The sequence below is a fragment of the Rhinatrema bivittatum genome, chromosome 18 (assembly GCF_901001135.1).
Source record: "Rhinatrema bivittatum chromosome 18, aRhiBiv1.1, whole genome shotgun sequence".
In the NCBI taxonomy this organism is placed as follows: domain Eukaryota; kingdom Metazoa; phylum Chordata; class Amphibia; order Gymnophiona; family Rhinatrematidae; genus Rhinatrema; species Rhinatrema bivittatum.
The window spans coordinates 47,431,767-47,451,480 of record NC_042632.1 but is presented as its reverse complement, the minus strand read 5'-3'; the positions used below and the strand labels follow the sequence as shown (position 1 = coordinate 47,451,480).

Sequence of the window (19,714 nt, the reverse complement as noted above, 5' to 3'; positions counted from 1 at the left end):
AAGTATTAATGTCAGAGTTACCTGAAGGCAGGAAATTTCATATCCTCTGATATGTTATTATATTAAGAATTGCCATGCTGGGTCTGACCAAGATCCTTCATACCCAGCATCCTATCTCGCACAGTGGCCAATCTAGGTCAAAAGTACCTGGCAGATCCCATAAAGTAGATCTAATTCCTGTTACTCCTAGCAATAGCGTTCTTTAGTCTACCTGGCTAATAATAGTGTTAGGAACTTTTCCTCCAGGAGCTTGTCCAAACCTCTTTTAAACCCCGCTATACTAGTCGCCTTCATCACATCCTCTGGCAACAGATTTCATAGCTTGATACAGCACTGAGTAATAAAGCACTTTTATGATCTGTTTTGAATCTACTGCTTGTTGGTTTCAAGGAGTGACTCTTGCTTTAGTATTATTTGAAAGGGCAAATAAACATCCTTTATTTACCCGTTCCACCCCACTCATGATTTTTTAAACTCCTATAATGTCCCCTCACAGCCGTCTCTTTCAAGCTGAAGAACCTTGTTATAGGATAGATGTTCCATCCCCTTTATCATGTGCCACCAGAAAGACATAAATAATGCACAAGGAGAAAGCATTTTTCAGTGGAAAGGAAGCTATAAACAAACAATTCATGATCTGAAGTGCAGGTGGTGGATGCATGGAACTTTCCCAACTGAGGTGGTGGAGGAGGAAGAGCACAAAAGGATCATCAGCTGCAAAGAAGTGAATGGAAAGCCAACTAGGGTCTATGACCTTAGAACAGAAAGGAAGCAAGGCAGATCAGATCGGCCTTATTATTTATGATGTTCGGATAGGCTTTGGTTTCTCCAGACTCTTAATTCAGGTAGAGAGGAGCAAGAATCGGACTTTCATGCTGGGATTGGCTGGATAATGCTAGGTGACCCAGCCTGGTCATGTCAGAAGCAGGATGCTGATCTCAATGAACATAAGAAATTGCCATGCTGAGTCAGACCAAGGGTCCATCAAGCCCAGCATCCTGTTTCCAACAATGGCCAATCCAGGCCACAAGAACCTGGCAAGTACCCAAATACTAAGAAGATCCCATGCTGTCCCATTTGTCTGACCCAGTATTGCATGTAATTGGGGGTGTGGGGGGGGGGGGTGACCAGTGGATGTCTAGGAGGGCTCTGGGTTCTCCTTACCATGGTTAACTGAGGCCCACACATCTCCTTTTCTGGCTAGTGCTTGCTTCCAACCACTGAGTCACCGCTTGGCCCATCCTTTTCTCACTGGTACTGGTACCTCTGACTCCTTTTTTTTTTTTTTTGTCCAGCACCGATCAGTCTTCTCCACTCGGCCTATCTCCATTATTTCTCCAGTTAGCAGCCTTCATCACTCCTTCCTATTGGTTCACCTACTGCCTTGTACACCACTGGCTTTCCTAGGTCCCTGCCTGTGGCTGGTTGGCATGGAAGTTGCTGCAGCTAGGGATACCCTTTTATTCTTTGTCTTTCTTTACGTCTGCCAGATGTCATTACCCTTCATCTGTCTCCATCCCTGGACTGCTGTGGCATCTCCAGCTGCCTGCCCCTGGTTTCTGGACCTATGTATAACCCTTTACAGTAATATGTGTATGTACTGTGCAGACAGTGACAGACCTTGACGCTGAAATTCCATGATGTTTCCAGTTATCCAGCGGCAGACAGTAAGCTGAAATTGCTAAATGCAAGCAAGATATTGTGCTTATTCATTTTACATTTATTCATGTTGGGGAAAAAGATGTTTCATAAGAACATAAGAAATTGCCATGCTGGGTCAGCATCCTGTTTCCAACATGCTGGGTCAGCATCCTGTTTCCAACAGAGGCCAAACCAGGCCACAAGAACCTGGCAATTACCCAAACACCTAGAAGATCCCATGCTACTGATGCAATTAATAGCAATTAATAGCCTCTGTGAGGCTTGTCAGTATTTCATACAAGATCGGCTTTAGCACATTCAGTGGTGTTCCCAGTACAACAAAAGCAAGAGCATTGCCTCAACTTGTATGTCGGAATATTAGCAACCTCTCCAAACAAAACTCAGTTCAAAAAGTAGATTCTGCCCTTTGTTATATGTTTGGAATCTGCCTAGAACAGAACTTGGCAATAGATGTAATATAAATTACTATAACTAAATAAATCAATACATAGAAACAGCAATGCTGAGAGAAAATGATTCCAGTGATACTGTGTGATTACAAAGATGGGGCATGAAATGTCCCCTACTGAACAATAACATTCAAAACTCAGCCCCTAGCTAAGCCTCCTTCTGCAGGCTGTGACTACCATTCATTTCTGATTGTTCCAGTTTGGAGTTTGTTTTTGACAACCAAAATACATTGAACTAGACAGGAGCAATCTGCTGCAGTTTATATCATCTTTTCATATCTAATGCACAGTCTGCAAAGTGAAAGTTTAGCAAATCGGTATAGTAAATATATATGTAAATCCCGAACTAGACATATCAAATTCTTATCCAAGGATGTCCAATTGCTCTCCCTATTAATTCTCCTGAAAATGGAATGTAAATATATTTTCTAGCCTTCAGTTTCAAAAACATACAGCACTGAATAATGGGTCTTACATTTCTCTTTGTTATAATTCAAATATTTTATTTATATAACTTTTGAAGAAAACACAATACAAATGACCCTCAGTTCATCCCATGCATTCTAAAGCCCTCCCTTTTTATGAAATGTACATGGTTATTATTATTTTTACCTACAGACGGTGTGGTGAATGTGTACAAGTTCACTGGTCTTTAGTAATCCTTTAAAGCAGACAACGCACAAAACATGACGGCAGTAGAAAAAAAAAAGCAAACGAGACCCAGCAGAAGTAAGAAATAGGCCAGCTTGGACCTACTGCCCCAGATCCAAGGCCCAGCCCAGCAGTGGCCAGGGTCCGCTCCCTCCCCTCTAATGGGGACAAGGAGAATTGTTTTGTTTTTTCCCTTTCAAATGGGAACCATTTTTTTTTTTGTTTCCTTCATTTAAAAAAACACCCTTTGTTTGTTTCATTTCTTTTCATCTATTTCAAATGAAAACCAAAGGGGGTTGAAAACTATGAAAACCGAAGAGAAATGCATAAAAATGGCCGTGCGCGTTCCTTCGGAGGCCTCCTCGGCGAAGGAGAGGGGCGGGTCCAGAACGGCTGGGGCGCGTAAAAAGTGTTGGGGGAAGCAGTGGGATTTATTGCTTTTTTTTTTTTTTATTTTGCTTTTTGCACGCCGCTGTTTTATGGGTTTAATGCAAGGTGGGGTACAAGTTTGTAATAACCACAGCCCAAACACATACAGAGGTAACCGATCTTATACTTCGCCTTCTCCACTGGCATCTTCGGAGGGGTGGTCCTTCTTATCTTAGTCTTCTGGGTCAGGGACTCACCCAATGTGTCATGCCACATCCGCTCCTGAGCTCACCTTCCCCTAGCTGTGCTTTAGCAGGTTCCAGCCTCCTCTTCTCTTATGTATTTTTTTTTTTTCAAGGGATCCCTCTTGCTTTTTTTTTTTTTCCTTCTCTAAAATACTTTACAGCGCAATAACCTTAGTACATTTCGCGTCTGCCCCCCACCGTCTCCTTTCGTTCGCACTGCGGTGCGTGGAAGCGATGCGACTAAAGCTCTATTGACGTTTTATTACAATTTCTTCTTATCAAAACTAGACTTTTCCCCCCCCCCCCATGGTTATTGGCAAAAGATAAATCATTTCAAGATTGTTTTTTCTCCTAAAACTGTCCCATATTAGAAAAGAAATTTGCAATGTATCACAGACACTGCATAAACCTTTGACTTCAGTGGAAAATATTGTGTCTAGTCTTGAAAGTAGAGACTAAATTTTACGTTGGGGGAGATAAGATTTCAAACATATATCTGACCAGTTTGCTTATATTGAGCCAGAGAGCTGTGGGACGAACTCCAAAATCAAGAGTAAAAGAAATATTGCCCTTCCACTGCAGAAAAAATAAGCATTTTGAAGCTCTGCGTTGTTCATTGCCAGAGCTATTTCTGGTAGACATAATTACAAATATATTTTAGGGGTTTTTTTTTTCTCTTTAAACCCCATAAACTGATAAGGATCAGGTCGTGCAACCCACTGATCACAGACGTGCACCGTCTGCTCCGAATTCATTTCGGTTCTCACGGCTCAGGCTTACATTTTCCAGCCTCTCGTCTCGAACGTATCCAGAACGAAAGAGAGCGCACTCACAGCGCTAAAACCGGTATTATCTTGCCTCTCTTATTTTAGGGCTTTCCCCCCCATTGTGGCACCCATTCTACCACACCTTCTGCAAGAGGCTCGGTTAAAACAACTGCAGTAACTTCTGATGACCTCATTGTTTGGGACTATGACGTATGCTACGGTATGGGTGACTTCATAAAACACAGGGAACAGGCGCTGCTCATTGGCTGAGCATTTGTAATTGCACCAAAACAGTAACTTTCTGTATTTTCCCCCCCCCCCCCCCCATATACACCCACCAGAGAATCTTTTGTTGAGGGATTCTCAACTCTCCCATTAGGAAAATGAATATACAAATATATATTTATTTTTCAGTGGCTGGGCGGGTCCCGAACCTGTAGCCAACTACCCCCTCTATGCCAGCTTCTGCCCTTAGTCTATAACCTTAGAATTTAGTGTCCCTTCAAAATAATAGAATTGCAAAATCAATATGAATGTCAAACAGAATTATGAAATTTCGGGGACCTGGTCCATAAAGATTGCCCGCGCATAAACAGGGGAAGAAGGACCTGGGAAAAAAGAGAGGGGTTAGACTGACAAAAGCTGGACTTTTAAGTTAAGGATCGAAGGTAGAAACTCGGTCAAATAACTCCAGCCCTCCCAACGCTCAAATAGCTAATACATTCACATAAAAAAGGCTAATGTTGTCTGTCTATTTCAGCATTAGGGCAGGGAGGGAGAAGACTCTGTCTTCAACCGGAGCCTTGCAGTTCGCAGGCTGTTTTGCATTACACTTTCTTTAGGTGGATTTCAAATGTCCGTCCAGCCCTTGATAAAAGTCGCGGCTGGCAGCGCCGGCTTCCTGTCTAACGTAGTATTAAAAGCACTTTTTTTTTTTTGCAGAGCCCTCAAGAGATGCTGCGCTGTATCCTCGCTGCCCAGGCCGGAGACAGAGCGCCTCCCAAGCATCCGCGTCTCTTAGCGCCCTGCAGTAGCGCGAAGCCTAAAGCCTGCGTTATCGTGGCGGCTGGCAGGGAGGGAGAAGCCACAACCAGCCCCCCCCCCCCCGGCACTGCCACAAGGCGCTATTTATCGGTGAAGGCGATTCAGTAAAGATTTGGCTTCCCTCCGCGTCTTGGTTTGTGCAAAGAAAACCAAAAGGGCCTACCTGACTCGGGAGAACATTTGGATTTTCAGTAAGGAGAAACACCTGGCGCTAAAGCTGACAGTGTGCGGCCTGGCAAAAAAAACAAAAAAACAGACTGGATCAGTGAGGCCCAGCAGCTTTAGGGATGGATCTCAGCATTGCTTGCAAGATGGACGGTAGAAATCACAAACGAACTAACAACAAAACAAAACAGTGGCGTTAATACCACTGCGCCTATTACTGCCCAAACTAACAAGTGGAAGGCCTTCTCCCAACGGTGGCACTGTCCTGTTCGTACAGATGGGCGGTGCAGCTCCGCCAGGTGAAATGACAGTAATTAAACGTAAGAGTTTGCAAACCGTTCCCATAAAAAAAAAATAAGATGGGGAGCTGTAGAAAGACCTCTGATGGGGGTGGAAGCCGTCTGCTGGGGGAGTCCTCCTGCCTCCTTAAAAGCCACCCTGCATTTCCTATTCTTTGAAGACGTTTGAACCCAAAGCACAGCGGAGAATTCGTTCCTCGGAATTATTTCCCATCGGTTCTGTATAGTTTAAATGCAACATGAAGCCAGCAGCCTGCGCAATACAATTTAAATGCAAAACCTTCCGTGCTTGTTCTGTCCATCTGCCATCAAACATGGAAGCAGGGTAGGAGAAGCCAAAGAGACGCAGGACGAATGGGGAAACAACAATTTCTGATTCTCACGCCACCCTCTGGGAATAAAGAAATACAAAAGGAGCACTTGGTTTATCCACAAAACTGAATAAGTGAACGCTTTTCATTTTTTGCTTCCTCCCCTAACATAAAAAAACAAAAACAAAAGCAGCAACATGCAAGGGCAAACTTCAAGTAGTAAAGTAGCAAGTTCCTTTTTTTTTTTTTTAAGCGGTCCAGTTGAACATTTCCGGACGACATTAAAATCAAAACAGAAACCCAGTTCAGCTAAAGTATGAAAAACACAGCTAAAAGCTGAAAAGTGCAGGCATTGCTGTAGGATCGGAATGCCAGCAATAAAACCGCCTTATAAAATTAAACTCGCTCAGTATCCCTTCATTCAAAGATGTGAATTCATTGCTTCTCTTTCCCCAAATCCACCCCCTGACCAAAATAATAATGAATTTATAAATATGGACAAAAGGGCCAGTCTTAAATGGACCTTGAACCATGGCGATTGTTTGTTTGTTTGTTTACAGAATTCACAAATATCAAGCTTTATTTGTTATGATAAAATGTTCTGGATGTAGGCAAAAGCATGTTTACTTTCTAGCTTCCTAAACCTTTTTCCAGTTGAAAATGTTCAGAAAACATTAGCAGTATAGTCAGTAATGAACCTTAAAGGGGATTTCTAGAGTTCTTTATTCCCATGCTCTTAGCTTCCAGAAAAATATTCACAAACCATAAGTTATAAACCAATACACTGGATTGTTACCCACAACATCGTTATTAAACATCTATACATCCACATAACGGTTAGCACAGATGGGAAGTACGTGGAGGGAGGGGCAGGAAGGCTTTTGTGCATTTATATTATAATTTTTTTTTTGTCATCTACACGCCATAAGTACAAAATAAGCAACAAGTATGCCTGCAATTAAACTTCATATGCGTTCTGGATGCCATTAATAGTCAAAGAATGTATTTATAATTATTGTATTTAACCAACAAGCCACGTGTAAAAACATCCACATTTACATATTAACACCTTAAGATTATTCATTTGTTCCTTAGGGGGGGGGGGGTTCTTTCATTTTTAAACAAAACAAGTACAATTTTAAGAACGGCAAAGCAACCTATTTAGATTTTGAGGTTCACTAATTTCTTAATATTGATGCAGTATCAGGATTTTCCTAAAGGCCCCTCCCCCAATGAAAAACTAGTTGCATATTGTATTTAGGGTCCAGTTTTAAGAGGGGTAAAATGGCAGACAAAGAACATTTGATTAAAGCCTAGAATTAGGGGGCGCATGGGAGGGGTGGGACAATCTTGTCAGTTTCGAAGTTACCTGTCTCTTCTTAGCTTTGATATTCCATGGCCTTCCAGGAGGGGGGATGTTTCGGTTTTGTTTTTGGAAGGACGGAGGTAGGAAGCTGTAGCTGCTCTAGGAAGAGAGAATTTCTCTGACTGAAAGAACATCAAAAAGCATGCATTTTGAAAAGTTTATTCAACTGCCACGCACCCCCTTGGGCGCAATTTACCCCAGGACGTATAAATACACACAACATTATTAAGTGGTTGACCCTTATATTTTTTTTTTATTTTTTTTATATAGCTTCATAATTAACAGTTAATCTTTTTCCCCCGCAGAATCAAACGCCGAAAAGGACATGGATGGGGTTGGTTTTTTTTTCCATTTTTCAAGTGGTAAACATTCACCAATCTCATCCCACACTACCAAGCCAGTCCCCCTTTATCCACTGCCACCGATTATAGCCCAAAGCTTTCCCCCCCTCCACACAATCGCTAGGAAGTGACCATGGGGAAAACTCCCGTGCAAGTTCAGGTAAAAAACACACACACAACCCGCATAATCCAGAGGAAAGAACAAAATTGCAACGCCTCCATCTGAGCTCCTGCTGTCTCTCTTGCACGCACCGTCCAGGAACGGCCCCTGTTGGCCCGCGGGCCATCAGCTGTTGTACTGGCAGGCGTTTAGACTGGACGCGGGGCTGGGTAAGCTGCCGTAGCCGAAGGTGGAGTGCTGCTTGGATTTCAGTCTCAGGCTGGCCAGGCTGGAGTTGCACGTGTCCCGGTAAACGCTGTAGGGGGAGCCGGGCGGGCCGTAGGGGCAGGCCGCCGCCGCCGACGACATGGCCGAGTTGAGGGAGGCCCCGCCGATGTTGTTCAGGTTGTTGAGGTTGTTCAGGCCGGCGTTGGGCATGCCCGAGTGGGCCATGGTGGAGGGCATGGTCATGGAGGAGATGTTGCTGGGGGCGGAGAACATGGGCTGGGAAGAGAGCGGGCTCATGGAGTTGAAGAAGGTGAAGCTCTTGGTGGAGAGCGGCGCGGGCGTCAGGCTCTTGGCGGCCCAGTTGTTGTACGGGTAGCCGGCGTACACGTCCTCGTAGGGCTGCATCAGGCCGCTGAACTGGGGCACGTAGCCGTTCTTGCACAGGTCCAGCTGCTGGTTGCGCTCCCGCTTCCGCCACTTGGCCCTGCGGTTCTTGAACCACACCTGGAGAGGTCAAGGGATACAGGAAGACCATCAGCAAGGCCCCAGGAAAGGGGGGGGGGGGGAGGTCAACTGCAGGGCTAAGCTTCTCAGCTCCCCCCCCCCCTCAGAGAGTTTAGTTTAAAATTAAATAAACTCAGGCAAATAAATACAGAAGGGTCACGGTGGGAATGGATAGAAAACTCGGAAACCAATTCCCACTCCAAGGCTCTCTTACTGCTTTTATAACTTTGGAAAGGGTTAAATGACAGAGCAGAGGGCAAGCAAAGCACAAATATGTTTAAAAAATAATAAAAGCCCAGAGTCGGCCCTCAGACGATGGCAGCGCTTGGGTTACGGAAGGGTTAAATGATTCTGCGCCTCCTGGTTTCCCGATTCTGCAAGAACCAGGCTCATTTAGGGATTTCACTCTCTGCTCTGCCTTCCGAGAAGAGAGAGAGCAGCCCTCGCCGGAGCGGGCACCCCTTGCCATAATTTGATGCATCTGTAAGAAAGGCTTTGGCGAATTAGGTCCTGGCTTCCACTGCAAGCTCTCCGGCTACCTCCTACGGCTGCAGGGCAGCTCCTGCTTGGCGTTGGGCTCAGACGAGAGAGAGAGAGAGAGAGAAAGGGAGAGAGAAAGAGAAAAAGAGAGAGAGAGAGCTCTCCCCGTTCCAGAACTGCCAGTTTATCCGTGCAAGTCGTGCAGCGCCTCCGGTTATTAAATGGTCGCGGTAAACGCGTCCCACGGTTCCGCGCCAGCTGGACTGTGCTCCCCACCCCTAAACACCGCGTAATAAAAGCCCATCCTAAAACCGATCGGATTAGCGCGTTTGAGTAAAAGCTCCTGCCCGATGCAGACAAATCCAGTATAACTAATCCGAATTTACTACGCAGACTGCTGCCGTCTACCTTTAGGAGACCGTTCAGTTTATTTATTTTACTAAAACTCATTACTTGCAGCCTCATTTTACAAGTTTGTTACAACGCCTTAAGCCATTAATGATTACACCATTAGCGACTAATTTGTTATTGAAGCACGCGCTGTTGCAACAAAGGTGCAATAAATGGCGTTTAATAGGCGAATGCAAATCGTTGAATATCACCTTCCCCTAAATTGGAAGTGGAAGGGATATTTTCAGAAGGGGGCCTGGATGCGCCTCTAGTTTGGGCAGAATTTTGTGAAACGTTTGAAAAATGTCGATTGATCATGGACCGGGCCGGGCTATTGGCATGGCCTAGTTTAAAGTCGCCAGGTAACCTCATGAACAGTTTGAATCAGCTCGATCCCCGACACGGACGTTCATTAGCATCGAACAGACACATTAGGAGCGCAAGTGAAACATTGTAATCTAAACAAGCCAGCGGATATTGAAAACATGCCGCCTAACTCCGAGGAGGAGATGAAAGCGAAAACGTTTCGGTCCCTACTCGGAAAACGCTAAAAGGAAGTCCCTACTCGGAAAACTGCTAAAAGGAAGTGAATACAGTTTCATTAGGGCCTTTGGAATGCACCCTTAATGTGTCACCCTTAAATTATCCAAACTGCACTCTGAATATGAATACCAAGGAAGTGAACTGGATGCATGAAGACTGTTAATTCAATTGAAAAAAAAAAGTAGTTAACAATTTCCATTTTTAATTACATAATACTAGAACGAAAGCCTATAAGATTCGTTCCTTTGTATATTCATTCTATGTTGTTAATTTTGGTGACTTGATTAGTTTTGCACATTTGCTGTCCTGAGTGGATTAGGAATCGCTCTGGGCCCGATTCTGAAAGCTTTTCCATTCTCTATATTGGAGTCAGAATAAAAGGTGCCCATTTCAACAGTTTTTTCCCAATTGTCTATGGTAAAAAAAAAAAAAGTTTCTAAATATTTGATTTAAATCACACCATTAATAGTCTTCATCAGTTTATTATAATGTAAATATTTTTCAGAAACATCTATAGCATAGGAAGGCTTATAGCAAAGAAACTGCGTAGTTTAATGCATTGTACATGCTTGTAAAATATGTTTGTGCATATGTGAAATTTTCTCGCTGTATGACAGATACTTGAATTACATGAGCTAGGATTTTGCCCACTAATTACATTTTATTAAAAAAACAGAGGGGTGTGATTTTGTATAACTGATGCCCAGCAAATAGCAGACAAACCCATACAGATCCAAAATTAAAATGCCTGGATAACTCAGTGCATTGTATTTTATTTTAGAGTAATTTTATATTTAACAAAGTCTTTTAGTTGAATCATTTTTATTAGTATTTAAAAATAAAATCAACTGTTACAATAAGCGGATGATAAATTAACACACTATTTACTCCAATAATTAGGATTAATTGTATATTTTTTTTCTAACTATAACATTATTCCCTCCTTTTTAAGTTCTATTTAAAAACAGTAAAAGTAAGTATCAATATAAGAACTATAAACTAAAAACCTCCCTTCCCTTCTGTATCCTACCTCCATCATTTTCAAAAAGAAAAAATGGGTAACATCTAATTTTGTCAATAATGTAAATACTTATTACCATAAATAAAATTAAATTCTAAGTTCTTAAGAATAAACTATTGCTAATAATTTAAATCCAAACATTTAGCTGATTTAATTTTTAATTGGATAATATTGAAAAATCATATTGTGAGTTCTATTTGTCAGAGTATTAATATAGTATTGCCATATTTGCAGAAATTTCTCTCAATTCTGGTTTGCCATTTTGTCTAGACAAACTTTCCATTATCATCTGATGAAATCCTTTATTTAGGAAAATACAGTTTAAGAAAATGAGTGATTATGCTTAAAACTATGAAATATTTATTGTTGATAAGATCTTACAAGTGTAAGCCATTTCAGACAATGTGGTTTAGGATATTATCAAGAAGGTTAAAGTGTATCATTGCACAGTGCATATCTTAATTTTAGCTATCTATGAGTAAATACATTTTAAATATCATGAGTAAATACATCTGTGTCAATCATTTTGTATGCACATGCACAGACATACATGTATACATATATAGAAATTAACTTTGCTATTTATAAGAAAAAAGCAAATATTTAGGTTGCTGAAAAAGAAAACAGCAAAAAACCAACAAGAATAAAGTTTGCTTTTTTTTTTTGCTACTGATTGAACATAGAATATTACAGGTCTAATTTACCAAAGGTTTTGTGGCATTTTGTACCTATGTGGAAATGCTTTTATGAATCTGGTTGTGAAATATGGTCCTTGGCTCCCCTTATGAATTGTAGTAATTTGCATTAAGTTAAAATAAAAACTATTAAGTTACTTGCTAAACAAAACCAAATGTTACGGACATTTCTATAAAAAAAAAAAAAAAGTGTACTACAATCTACTTTTTAACCTGCCAAAGATCTGGCTTTATAGTTTACTAAAGCACATAAAACTATATAAGACACCTGTGGCCATATATCTCTTATCACTTGTGTGCATTGGGTTCTAATTTGCTAGTTTCAGCTGAATTCTATTTGTCTTTAATGAGCTCCCACTCACTTACTCTGCCATTTTTAACATGGAAAGCAGGTCCTTTTCATGTGCTTTTATTAAAGGAACCTTCCTGTACACCTCAATAGCTGTCAGTCTTAAATTTCAAGGGGTAAAAAATGGGATCCGTTTTGAAACGGGATAGAATACGTTTGCAAAAGGTTTTTTTTTGTTTTTTTTAATAGTTTCCTCCTAGTTTTAGGCTTAAACTTACAGACCTAGAAGTTGAAGAGAAATGATCTAAATTACAGAATGCCTAGAAGATTGTATATTCTGCTCCTTTCCCCATATTTTACTTATCCAGAAACACCTGCTTTGAAATATTGCACTAAATCTGCAATGGTTGGGGATCCTGACAAGTCTTTTAAAGCGGGCCACACCGCTCATATGTATGTACTCTACTTTACTTCCAAGAAAACAGAGACGCGTTTCTCTCTTTCATAAAACTGTTCAATTTTCCAGTGGCTAGAAAGTTAATTGGAAGCATAAGAAAAAGCACACAGTTTACTGAGTTTGTCTCTCTTCAGTGCAGCGCTCACAGTGATTTCTTAGTTTTAATTGAAAGGTAGGGGGGAAAACAACTCTGCCTCATTTGCCTTCTGTGCCCTGTGCTAAGTTTTATGCTCAAAATGCCAGAGCAGCCTGTAGTCTTGTTCCTACCCAAGCTTTTCCTAAGGGAGCTATCCCTGAACGCATCGTCTGGAAGCTCATGCTCAATGCTACATCTAAGTAGGCCTCCCACTCCTTGATCTCTAATTTAATTCTTCTTTCTCCTGGGCTCCATTTTTCCCAATAGGGCATTATTTGGAGTAGTTTCTTTCCCTGTTCAGATTATAGTTTATTATGTATCGGCCTGAAGTCGGAGGTAGAAATAAATCCGCAAGAAAATTAAAATCCAATCATTTATTTCCTTAGGAACCTCGCCATGTACCCATTCTGCTTAACATCTTCTGACTAAGTCAAGATAAAATACCTTTTTTTTTTTTCTACCTTGAAAGTGCGCCCTAATTCAAATGAAACCAAGATTTGATATTACTTTTCTTTTTCTAATTGCTGGAGTAAATTGATAAAGTATGTTATATTTATCATCTGCTCATTGCAATGTAACCGTTGATTTTATATTAAATACTAATAAAAATGATTGAACATAAAACCTTATTTAAAAAGGAAATTAATTTTTCCCCCTCCCGAAAAAATCTCCCCAAACAATGTGCAAAACAAAATGAGTCTCTAAGTTTTTCCTTCTCAAGATAAGATCCCATTTTCTAAACATTTTGTTACATTCTATGCCTAGTTAATATATTTGGCAATGGCATACCACATATTTTTGGATTAAAAATAATTACTGTAATTTAAATATAAGCTTCATTATATGCTTTCCTTTCAAAGCTGAATCTTAGCATGTGTCTCACTAACTTTCCCTTCACATAAACCTCTTTTTTTTAAATTTTCAAACATACAATATTTGGCTTAGCAAATCTGCTGCACCTTCATGGGAGTTGTGTTATATCCTTATATCTGCTGCACCTTCATAGTGTGTTATATCCTTTATATATTTTTAATCAGTATGCAGTTTGTTATTGCATAATTATGACTTAATATATATATTAAATGTATTATGTAGATTGCACTAGCTTAAGTTTTGTTTTATGTTCAAATATTTATATACTTGCCTTTTTAATTGTATAACGCTTATATAACTCTGTTAAATGTAAAACGCTCCGGCGTAAGTTCCTGTTCACTGTACACCGACGTGATATCTTTGATGAGCGGCGGTATATAAAAATTTATAAATAAATAACAGCATAAGTAGCTAGCAACTGAAGCCCTATATATTTAGATTGCATCGGAAACTTATTGTAAGCAATATTAGCAGTGTTTATGAATTATTTTAATCTTAACAAAATAAACCAGCAATTGTAGCTATATTTGTAGGACATTAATAAATCGTCAACATCTGCAGTGCTATCACGGTCGTTACTGTTTTAGGAGCAGAAGGCTGTCGATACCACGGAAAACGAGGGCAGGTTCCTGGCAGGAGTGGGTTTTCCTGCCACTTACCCGGACTCTGGCCTCGGTCAGGTTGGTCCAGACGGCGATCTCCTCCCTCATGCTCATGTCCGGGTAGCGGTTCCGCTGGAAGGTGGCCTCCAGCTCCTGCAGCTGCTGGCTGGTGAAGTGCGTGCGCTGCCGGCGCTGCTTCTTCTTCTTGGAAGCGTCTTCCGCGTTCCCGTCTTCGCTTTTCTGCTCCCCACCGCGGTCTTTCTCTGCAAAAAAAATACAGGCGGGGAGGGAAAAGGCGAAAGCGCGAATGAGTTCTGCGCTATAAACAACCCCCCCCCCCCTTTCTTATTTTACTGGGGAATGTGAAGCTGGCGGTGCCATTTTTAAAAGCCTCGCACTGTGGAAGGCGCCTTGTGTGGTTCCGTAGAGAGAGCCGAGCATCTCTCCTGCGTCTCTGTCCCGTTCTGGTACCTCCAGCAGCGCCCTGGAAACTGCTGACCTAGCACCTTTTCTACCTTCCCCCCCCCCCCCCCCGCTGCAAAACCAGTTAAGTGCTTTCTCTTCTCTTTTCCTATATTTTATCTGTGTAAAAACTACCAAATAATCCCCATAATAATTTGCTTGCCATTATCTGAATGCTATAAAATATGGAGCACTTAGCAAAACCGATATTCAGTTTTAAGAGAACGGTTTGGCTTGTTTTAAATATTAGACATGCTTACAGAACTATATATATATATATTTTAAATATTTGTGTTTATTGTGAGCATCTGACACTTCTAGTACATAAGTCTGGAGTTGTATTTTCATAGGTTTTCTCTCTTTAGTGAATCAGATTGTTAAATAAAAACTTTTTAAAAAAAAAGGTACAAAAAACAGCTGTGCACAGGAAACTATAATTTATTTACTAAAATCTCCTCTAAAGCGAACTTCGCGGTGGTTAAATTTTGATTAATGGGTTTAGGGAACAGTAACAAGAAAACACAATGATTAAAATGGTCTTTGACTCCCGGAGGAAACAGGTTTTCTAAATCAGGGATAGGCACAGGGTCCCCAAAATCCCATCTCAAAAAGGTAAGCTGAATTTAAAAGAAAACACTGTAAAATGCCACCCTTAACTTGTAAGTGTCCCGGAACTATTTTACACTGCAACAGTAAAAATTCAACAAAAAGTTATCCCTAAACAGCCAGAGATGTATGTAAACGCAAGCGAAGAAATGGCCGCTTAGGCACTGTGCTGAGATCTTCTTTCCCATTTTTTTTCTTGTTATACTTGGAAATACTTTTGATTATGGAAGTAAAACATGCCACGTATTACTGGTAATTTTTTGTTTTCTGTAAGAGGGAAAGAATGAAGCCTTCAAACTTCCGCCTTCCCTAGAGTCCTCGCTTTCCAAAACATTCAGTCTCATTCTTTGCCTAATGAAAAAAAAAAATCTAAAATCTGCACTCCAAAAGTTTATTTTCCCCCCTAAAAAGTTGCAATACTAATATAGGAAGCCTGCTTTCGGTTGCTGTGCAGTGCAGGCCTTAAGAAAACAAAGTCTTTTTGGCGCTGGACCTTTCAGGTTTTTGCTTTTTTTTTTTTTTACAACATTTTAATAGATCCCTAAAGAGACTGCAGTTAGGAAACAGAAGCATCATCACACAAGTTTAAGACTACATGTGGACATAATTTCATTTTCAAATGCACATCTTATTCGAGAGCAATGTGACTAGGATGGAACTGCGGTTTGTTTATTTGGGTTTGTGTGAGGTTTTTTTTTTTTCCTACCCCCAGACAAAAATTCTAGCTCTCTGGAGAAAAATGGGAGAGAAATCTATGCAGAAATAGAGTTGCTGGGAATGAAGTTTATTCAAACGTGCTTGGACGCAACCCTAATGTCAGTCAAAGAATGTTTTTGAGTAAGGGGAAGCTAGAAGAAAATAATTTCATGCATACGGTTACATAAACGAATAAACATCAATAACATGCAGCATCTGAATCCGGAAGAGACTGGGCAATTAGGCTTTGGACAATCCGATTTAATAGGGAGAGATCGGCAGGGGGGTCGAATAACCATCGTGGGTGCCAAGTCTCACCTTTCAAGCTATTCATCATAAAACCAGTTTGTAGTCGAGTTTTTAAAGCTTTCCGTCCAGCCGGACAGACTTGGCCTTACCTAACCTTTGGAGCAGATCTCCCACGTTTTCGCCAGCATAGGCTGCAACGTGCATTGCCCAGTTTGGGAATCGTCCCTGCAATTCAACCGTAGCGCAATGCAATAGGATTTAACGCTGCCTTTGGAGCAGCAAGGCAATGTCTTCCTAGCTTGGGTTACTTCGCTTTGGGAGGATGAATACTAAGGAGCCCCCTCCTTGCCCCGCAATAACTGAACGCCTGCAAGACCCAGCGCGAAGAGCCGCAGCTCCCCTTCGTCAAAAAAAAAATAAAAGGAGCGGGAGCGTTCCCTAGCGCTCATTCATTTTCCATTACTTGCTGCGGATGTAGTTACCCCCCCATCCCCCAAATGAATCGCGAAACATAGCCCGCAAGGACTTGGCTGTGCTGGGAGGTTTCGCTTGGCCGGGGATCTATGGTCGCGGCTCACCCAGCGGAGCCGGGACAGGAGCCCGGAGATCGGCTCCTTCCCGGCCCGCCCGCGCTTCGCCCTCTCCTGCGCGCTACAGCCGCTCAGCGCCCGCCGGTTACGTAACGCCGGATGCTCCCTTTTTTTAAGGGTGCACTTCCAACTCCGCTTGGGATTCGCTTTGCACTCCGGGTCCCGGTCTCTCAAACGCCGTCCCTAATCGTATTCGGTTATTACCTGCGACTTCGGCATCGGACGAGTCGCTGGCGGAGTTCTCCATCGGACCTCGCGATTCCGCGGCTCTTTGCAAATGAAAGCTGGAAGCCATGTCATGGGAAGCCTGGGGTCTCAGGCCGTCGGGCAGGCGCTCCAGATTCATTCCACCTTGAAAGGGGGAGGGGGAGGGGGGAAATACGGGGTTTTTTTTAACAGGAGGCTTTTATTCCACACAAAGAAAGAGTGAGTAAAAAAAAAAGACAAAAAAGTTTCCCCTGCCGAGGGCCGATCTCCCGGGCGAGAGAGGCCCCTTTTTTTTTTTACAGGCTCCTCTCCGCCGGCTCCTCCTTAAGAAAGGAGCTCGCAGCCTGTGGCCAGGCCGCCCGGGCGCGCAGGCTATAGGGGGCTGCGAGCGCCCCTGCCCTCGTTCAAATGCCCTGCAGTGCGGGGGTGGCTCCGCCCACTGACGGTGAAGTCCTCCCCCGCCCGGGCCGTGCGGCGGCGGCGGGGGCCCGGCGCAACTTTTCTTAAAGCGGCCGCCACCACCGGCTTCCTGCCGCCCTCACTGAGAATAAACACAATAATCGTCGTCATCAGCATCAGAACTGCTGTAAATAAGGATGCGCCGGGCGGCTTCGGCTTTGTAAAGGCCCCCCCCCCCCCCCCCCTCACCTCACCTGATCTTTACCAGACTCCAGGGTTTATTTCACACAGCATTAACTTCTTTGCCTATCTGGGAAATCTGCTAAGAGCCGAATGATTTGTAGGCAGCGACCAGACAATTTCAGTAAATTTATGGTATTTCTGCTACTCGAGACGCACAATGTTACAGATCACTTTTTTTTTTTTTTTTTTTTTTTTTTTTTACTGCCTACAGATGGCCTAGTTCGATGCAGCTTGGTGGAAATTTCCATGTTTTTAAAAACGTGACATTTTGTCGTTTCTGCAATATAAACGATCTACCGTGAAAAAATACAATAATCAGCTTTTTTTTTTTTTTTAAGATTTTTGAACATTGATGTACTAAAAACCCGTTCATTTTAGAACCAAGAAGAGACACGTTTGAGAATAATAAAGAAGCTGCGGTTGGAGGCCTATGTTTTTTGAAGTTCTTGTAATGATTCTGGAGCACATCAGATCTCTGTTATATCTTTTAAATAAGCAACATGGTTAGGCCAACTCGCATCTACTTGCTCTTTTAGTTTTTTGCAGCGACATTAACACCTTGAAATATTCATTATTAATAGAACAATACTAGTGTAAATAGTCGTTATGTAACGATTAATATTTCTTGGAACGGACAACTTGGTTATTTTCCTAATTTCTTAGACCATAGTCCAACATACTTCTAGTCAGGGACCTATTTTGAAAGATCAGCTCCTGGAAAGAGCTAAATCAGCATTGTATGTTGAATGTATAGCATGAGCACTTACACTGGTTTCAGCCCACGATAATCCTCGGGCGGCAACAATGCACTGATAGGAGTGACACCGCATACAGACATAGCCGTCTATTTGATTATCTGGCACTAGGCACTTCTGAATCATCTCTCACCTTTTATGAGCAAGAAGTCTCCAGGGTTGGGCGGATTTCCACCCAAAAGACAAATAGCTAAAATATTAACATAAAACAATAACCCAACTTGTCTTCGGGATCTTCAAATTAGTTCTAACCTGCCACAAATAATCTCTGAACTTTGACCAATAACAACCTTAAAAATAAAATAAAATAAAATAAAACCACCCAGCAGCAAAATAAATAAATAAATAAATAGTGGTCTGGGAGTGAATGCGAAGATTTTCCTGATCTCGGATACTGCTGAGTTTGTTATCCTGCACAGGGTGTGGTATTACTAAAGTGAGGTAAATGATCAGTTATTTACATAGTCGGCAAACAATAAAATCACCGCAGCCTTCCTGGTATCTTTCGCTTCTCATGAAGTTCATTGAGTTAAACATCTCCACGCTTGCCTTAGGATGGGACACAGCCCCATCGGTCTGACAGGTTCCCGACCTGCTGTTTCAATCCCCCCCTCACCTCACCTACACCTAACTCTCCTGCTCCCATTTTACCAAGCATGGACAGCAGCTCTTGTTCTGTGCTACGCCCGGCCCCGAGCGAATTTCCTATCCAAATAACAAATAAATCATTTGCAATAAAAAAAGAGTACGTACTTATTAGAACGTTTTTGTACAGAATTTGTCAAATTTTAACAACTCCTTCTTAAAGACCTGATTACTGGTGATTGTAATACTCTACATGGCATTAGCCTCTTAAGGACATCCTTAGATTAGGGGAAAAGTTCTAGTTTCCTCTCTTGCTCTCAAAACACGATGTGCCGCGTGCTTATTTTCTATAAAATGGCAGATAGGCAAAGTATATTTAGTACAAAGGTCTGAACGCGTGCAAATCTTCCGTACATGCTGGCTCTAGGTCCCACATTCGGTTTGGGTAAGTGCACTTCGCTGTTATGTGCTATTTATTTTAAGAAGATGTTTACCAATATTTGAAATCTTTTCTCTTTCTTTAAAAGGCGAAGAGGTTTGGTACTAACCGAGTCCGATTTAGCAAAGACTTTGTTTATGTGCACAGAATGAGAGTAATCCTTTAGAAAACAGAGCTCTTAATGCGAAATAGTAATTTCCTTCTTGCTGAACTCACTTCGACCTTGCTAGGAAGTGACGATGAACGCTAGCATCAACCTGAAAGTGGGTATTAAGTCTTCTCTCTCTCTCACACACATGCAGGAGTCAGAGGAAACGTACTAATTACATAGGCTCACCTTTAATAATATAAGACTTCTAGCTGGCTTTTTTTTTTTTTTTAAGGTTTTAAAAATGTCTCCGGCTCCAGTTTGTAGCTGAGCAGGCCGCGGATTCTGTCTTAAAGGGACAAACGCGTCATTAAAAGGACAGCTTCGTTATTTGACAGCAGCTCAGCC

The 19,714-nt window shown here is 41.9% G+C and overlaps 1 protein-coding gene across 3 annotated transcripts in view; it reads right to left on the bottom strand.

Annotated features, from left to right (window-relative positions):
- Window positions 1-7,667: 7,667 nt before the first annotated feature.
- Window positions 7,668-19,714, bottom strand: part of PITX1 (paired like homeodomain 1) — a 29,103-nt gene continuing 17,056 nt past the window's right edge. The window contains exons 2-4 of one of the 3 annotated variants that reach the window (XM_029583640.1): window positions 16,795-16,941; window positions 14,045-14,250; window positions 7,668-8,501 (exon numbers count right to left, since the gene is read on the bottom strand). In XM_029583640.1, the coding sequence (XP_029439500.1) occupies window positions 7,956-8,501; window positions 14,045-14,250; window positions 16,795-16,941 (899 nt within the window). In that variant the 3' untranslated portion in view covers window positions 7,668-7,955. The other 2 variants (XM_029583641.1, XM_029583642.1) reach the window with 2 other exon arrangements.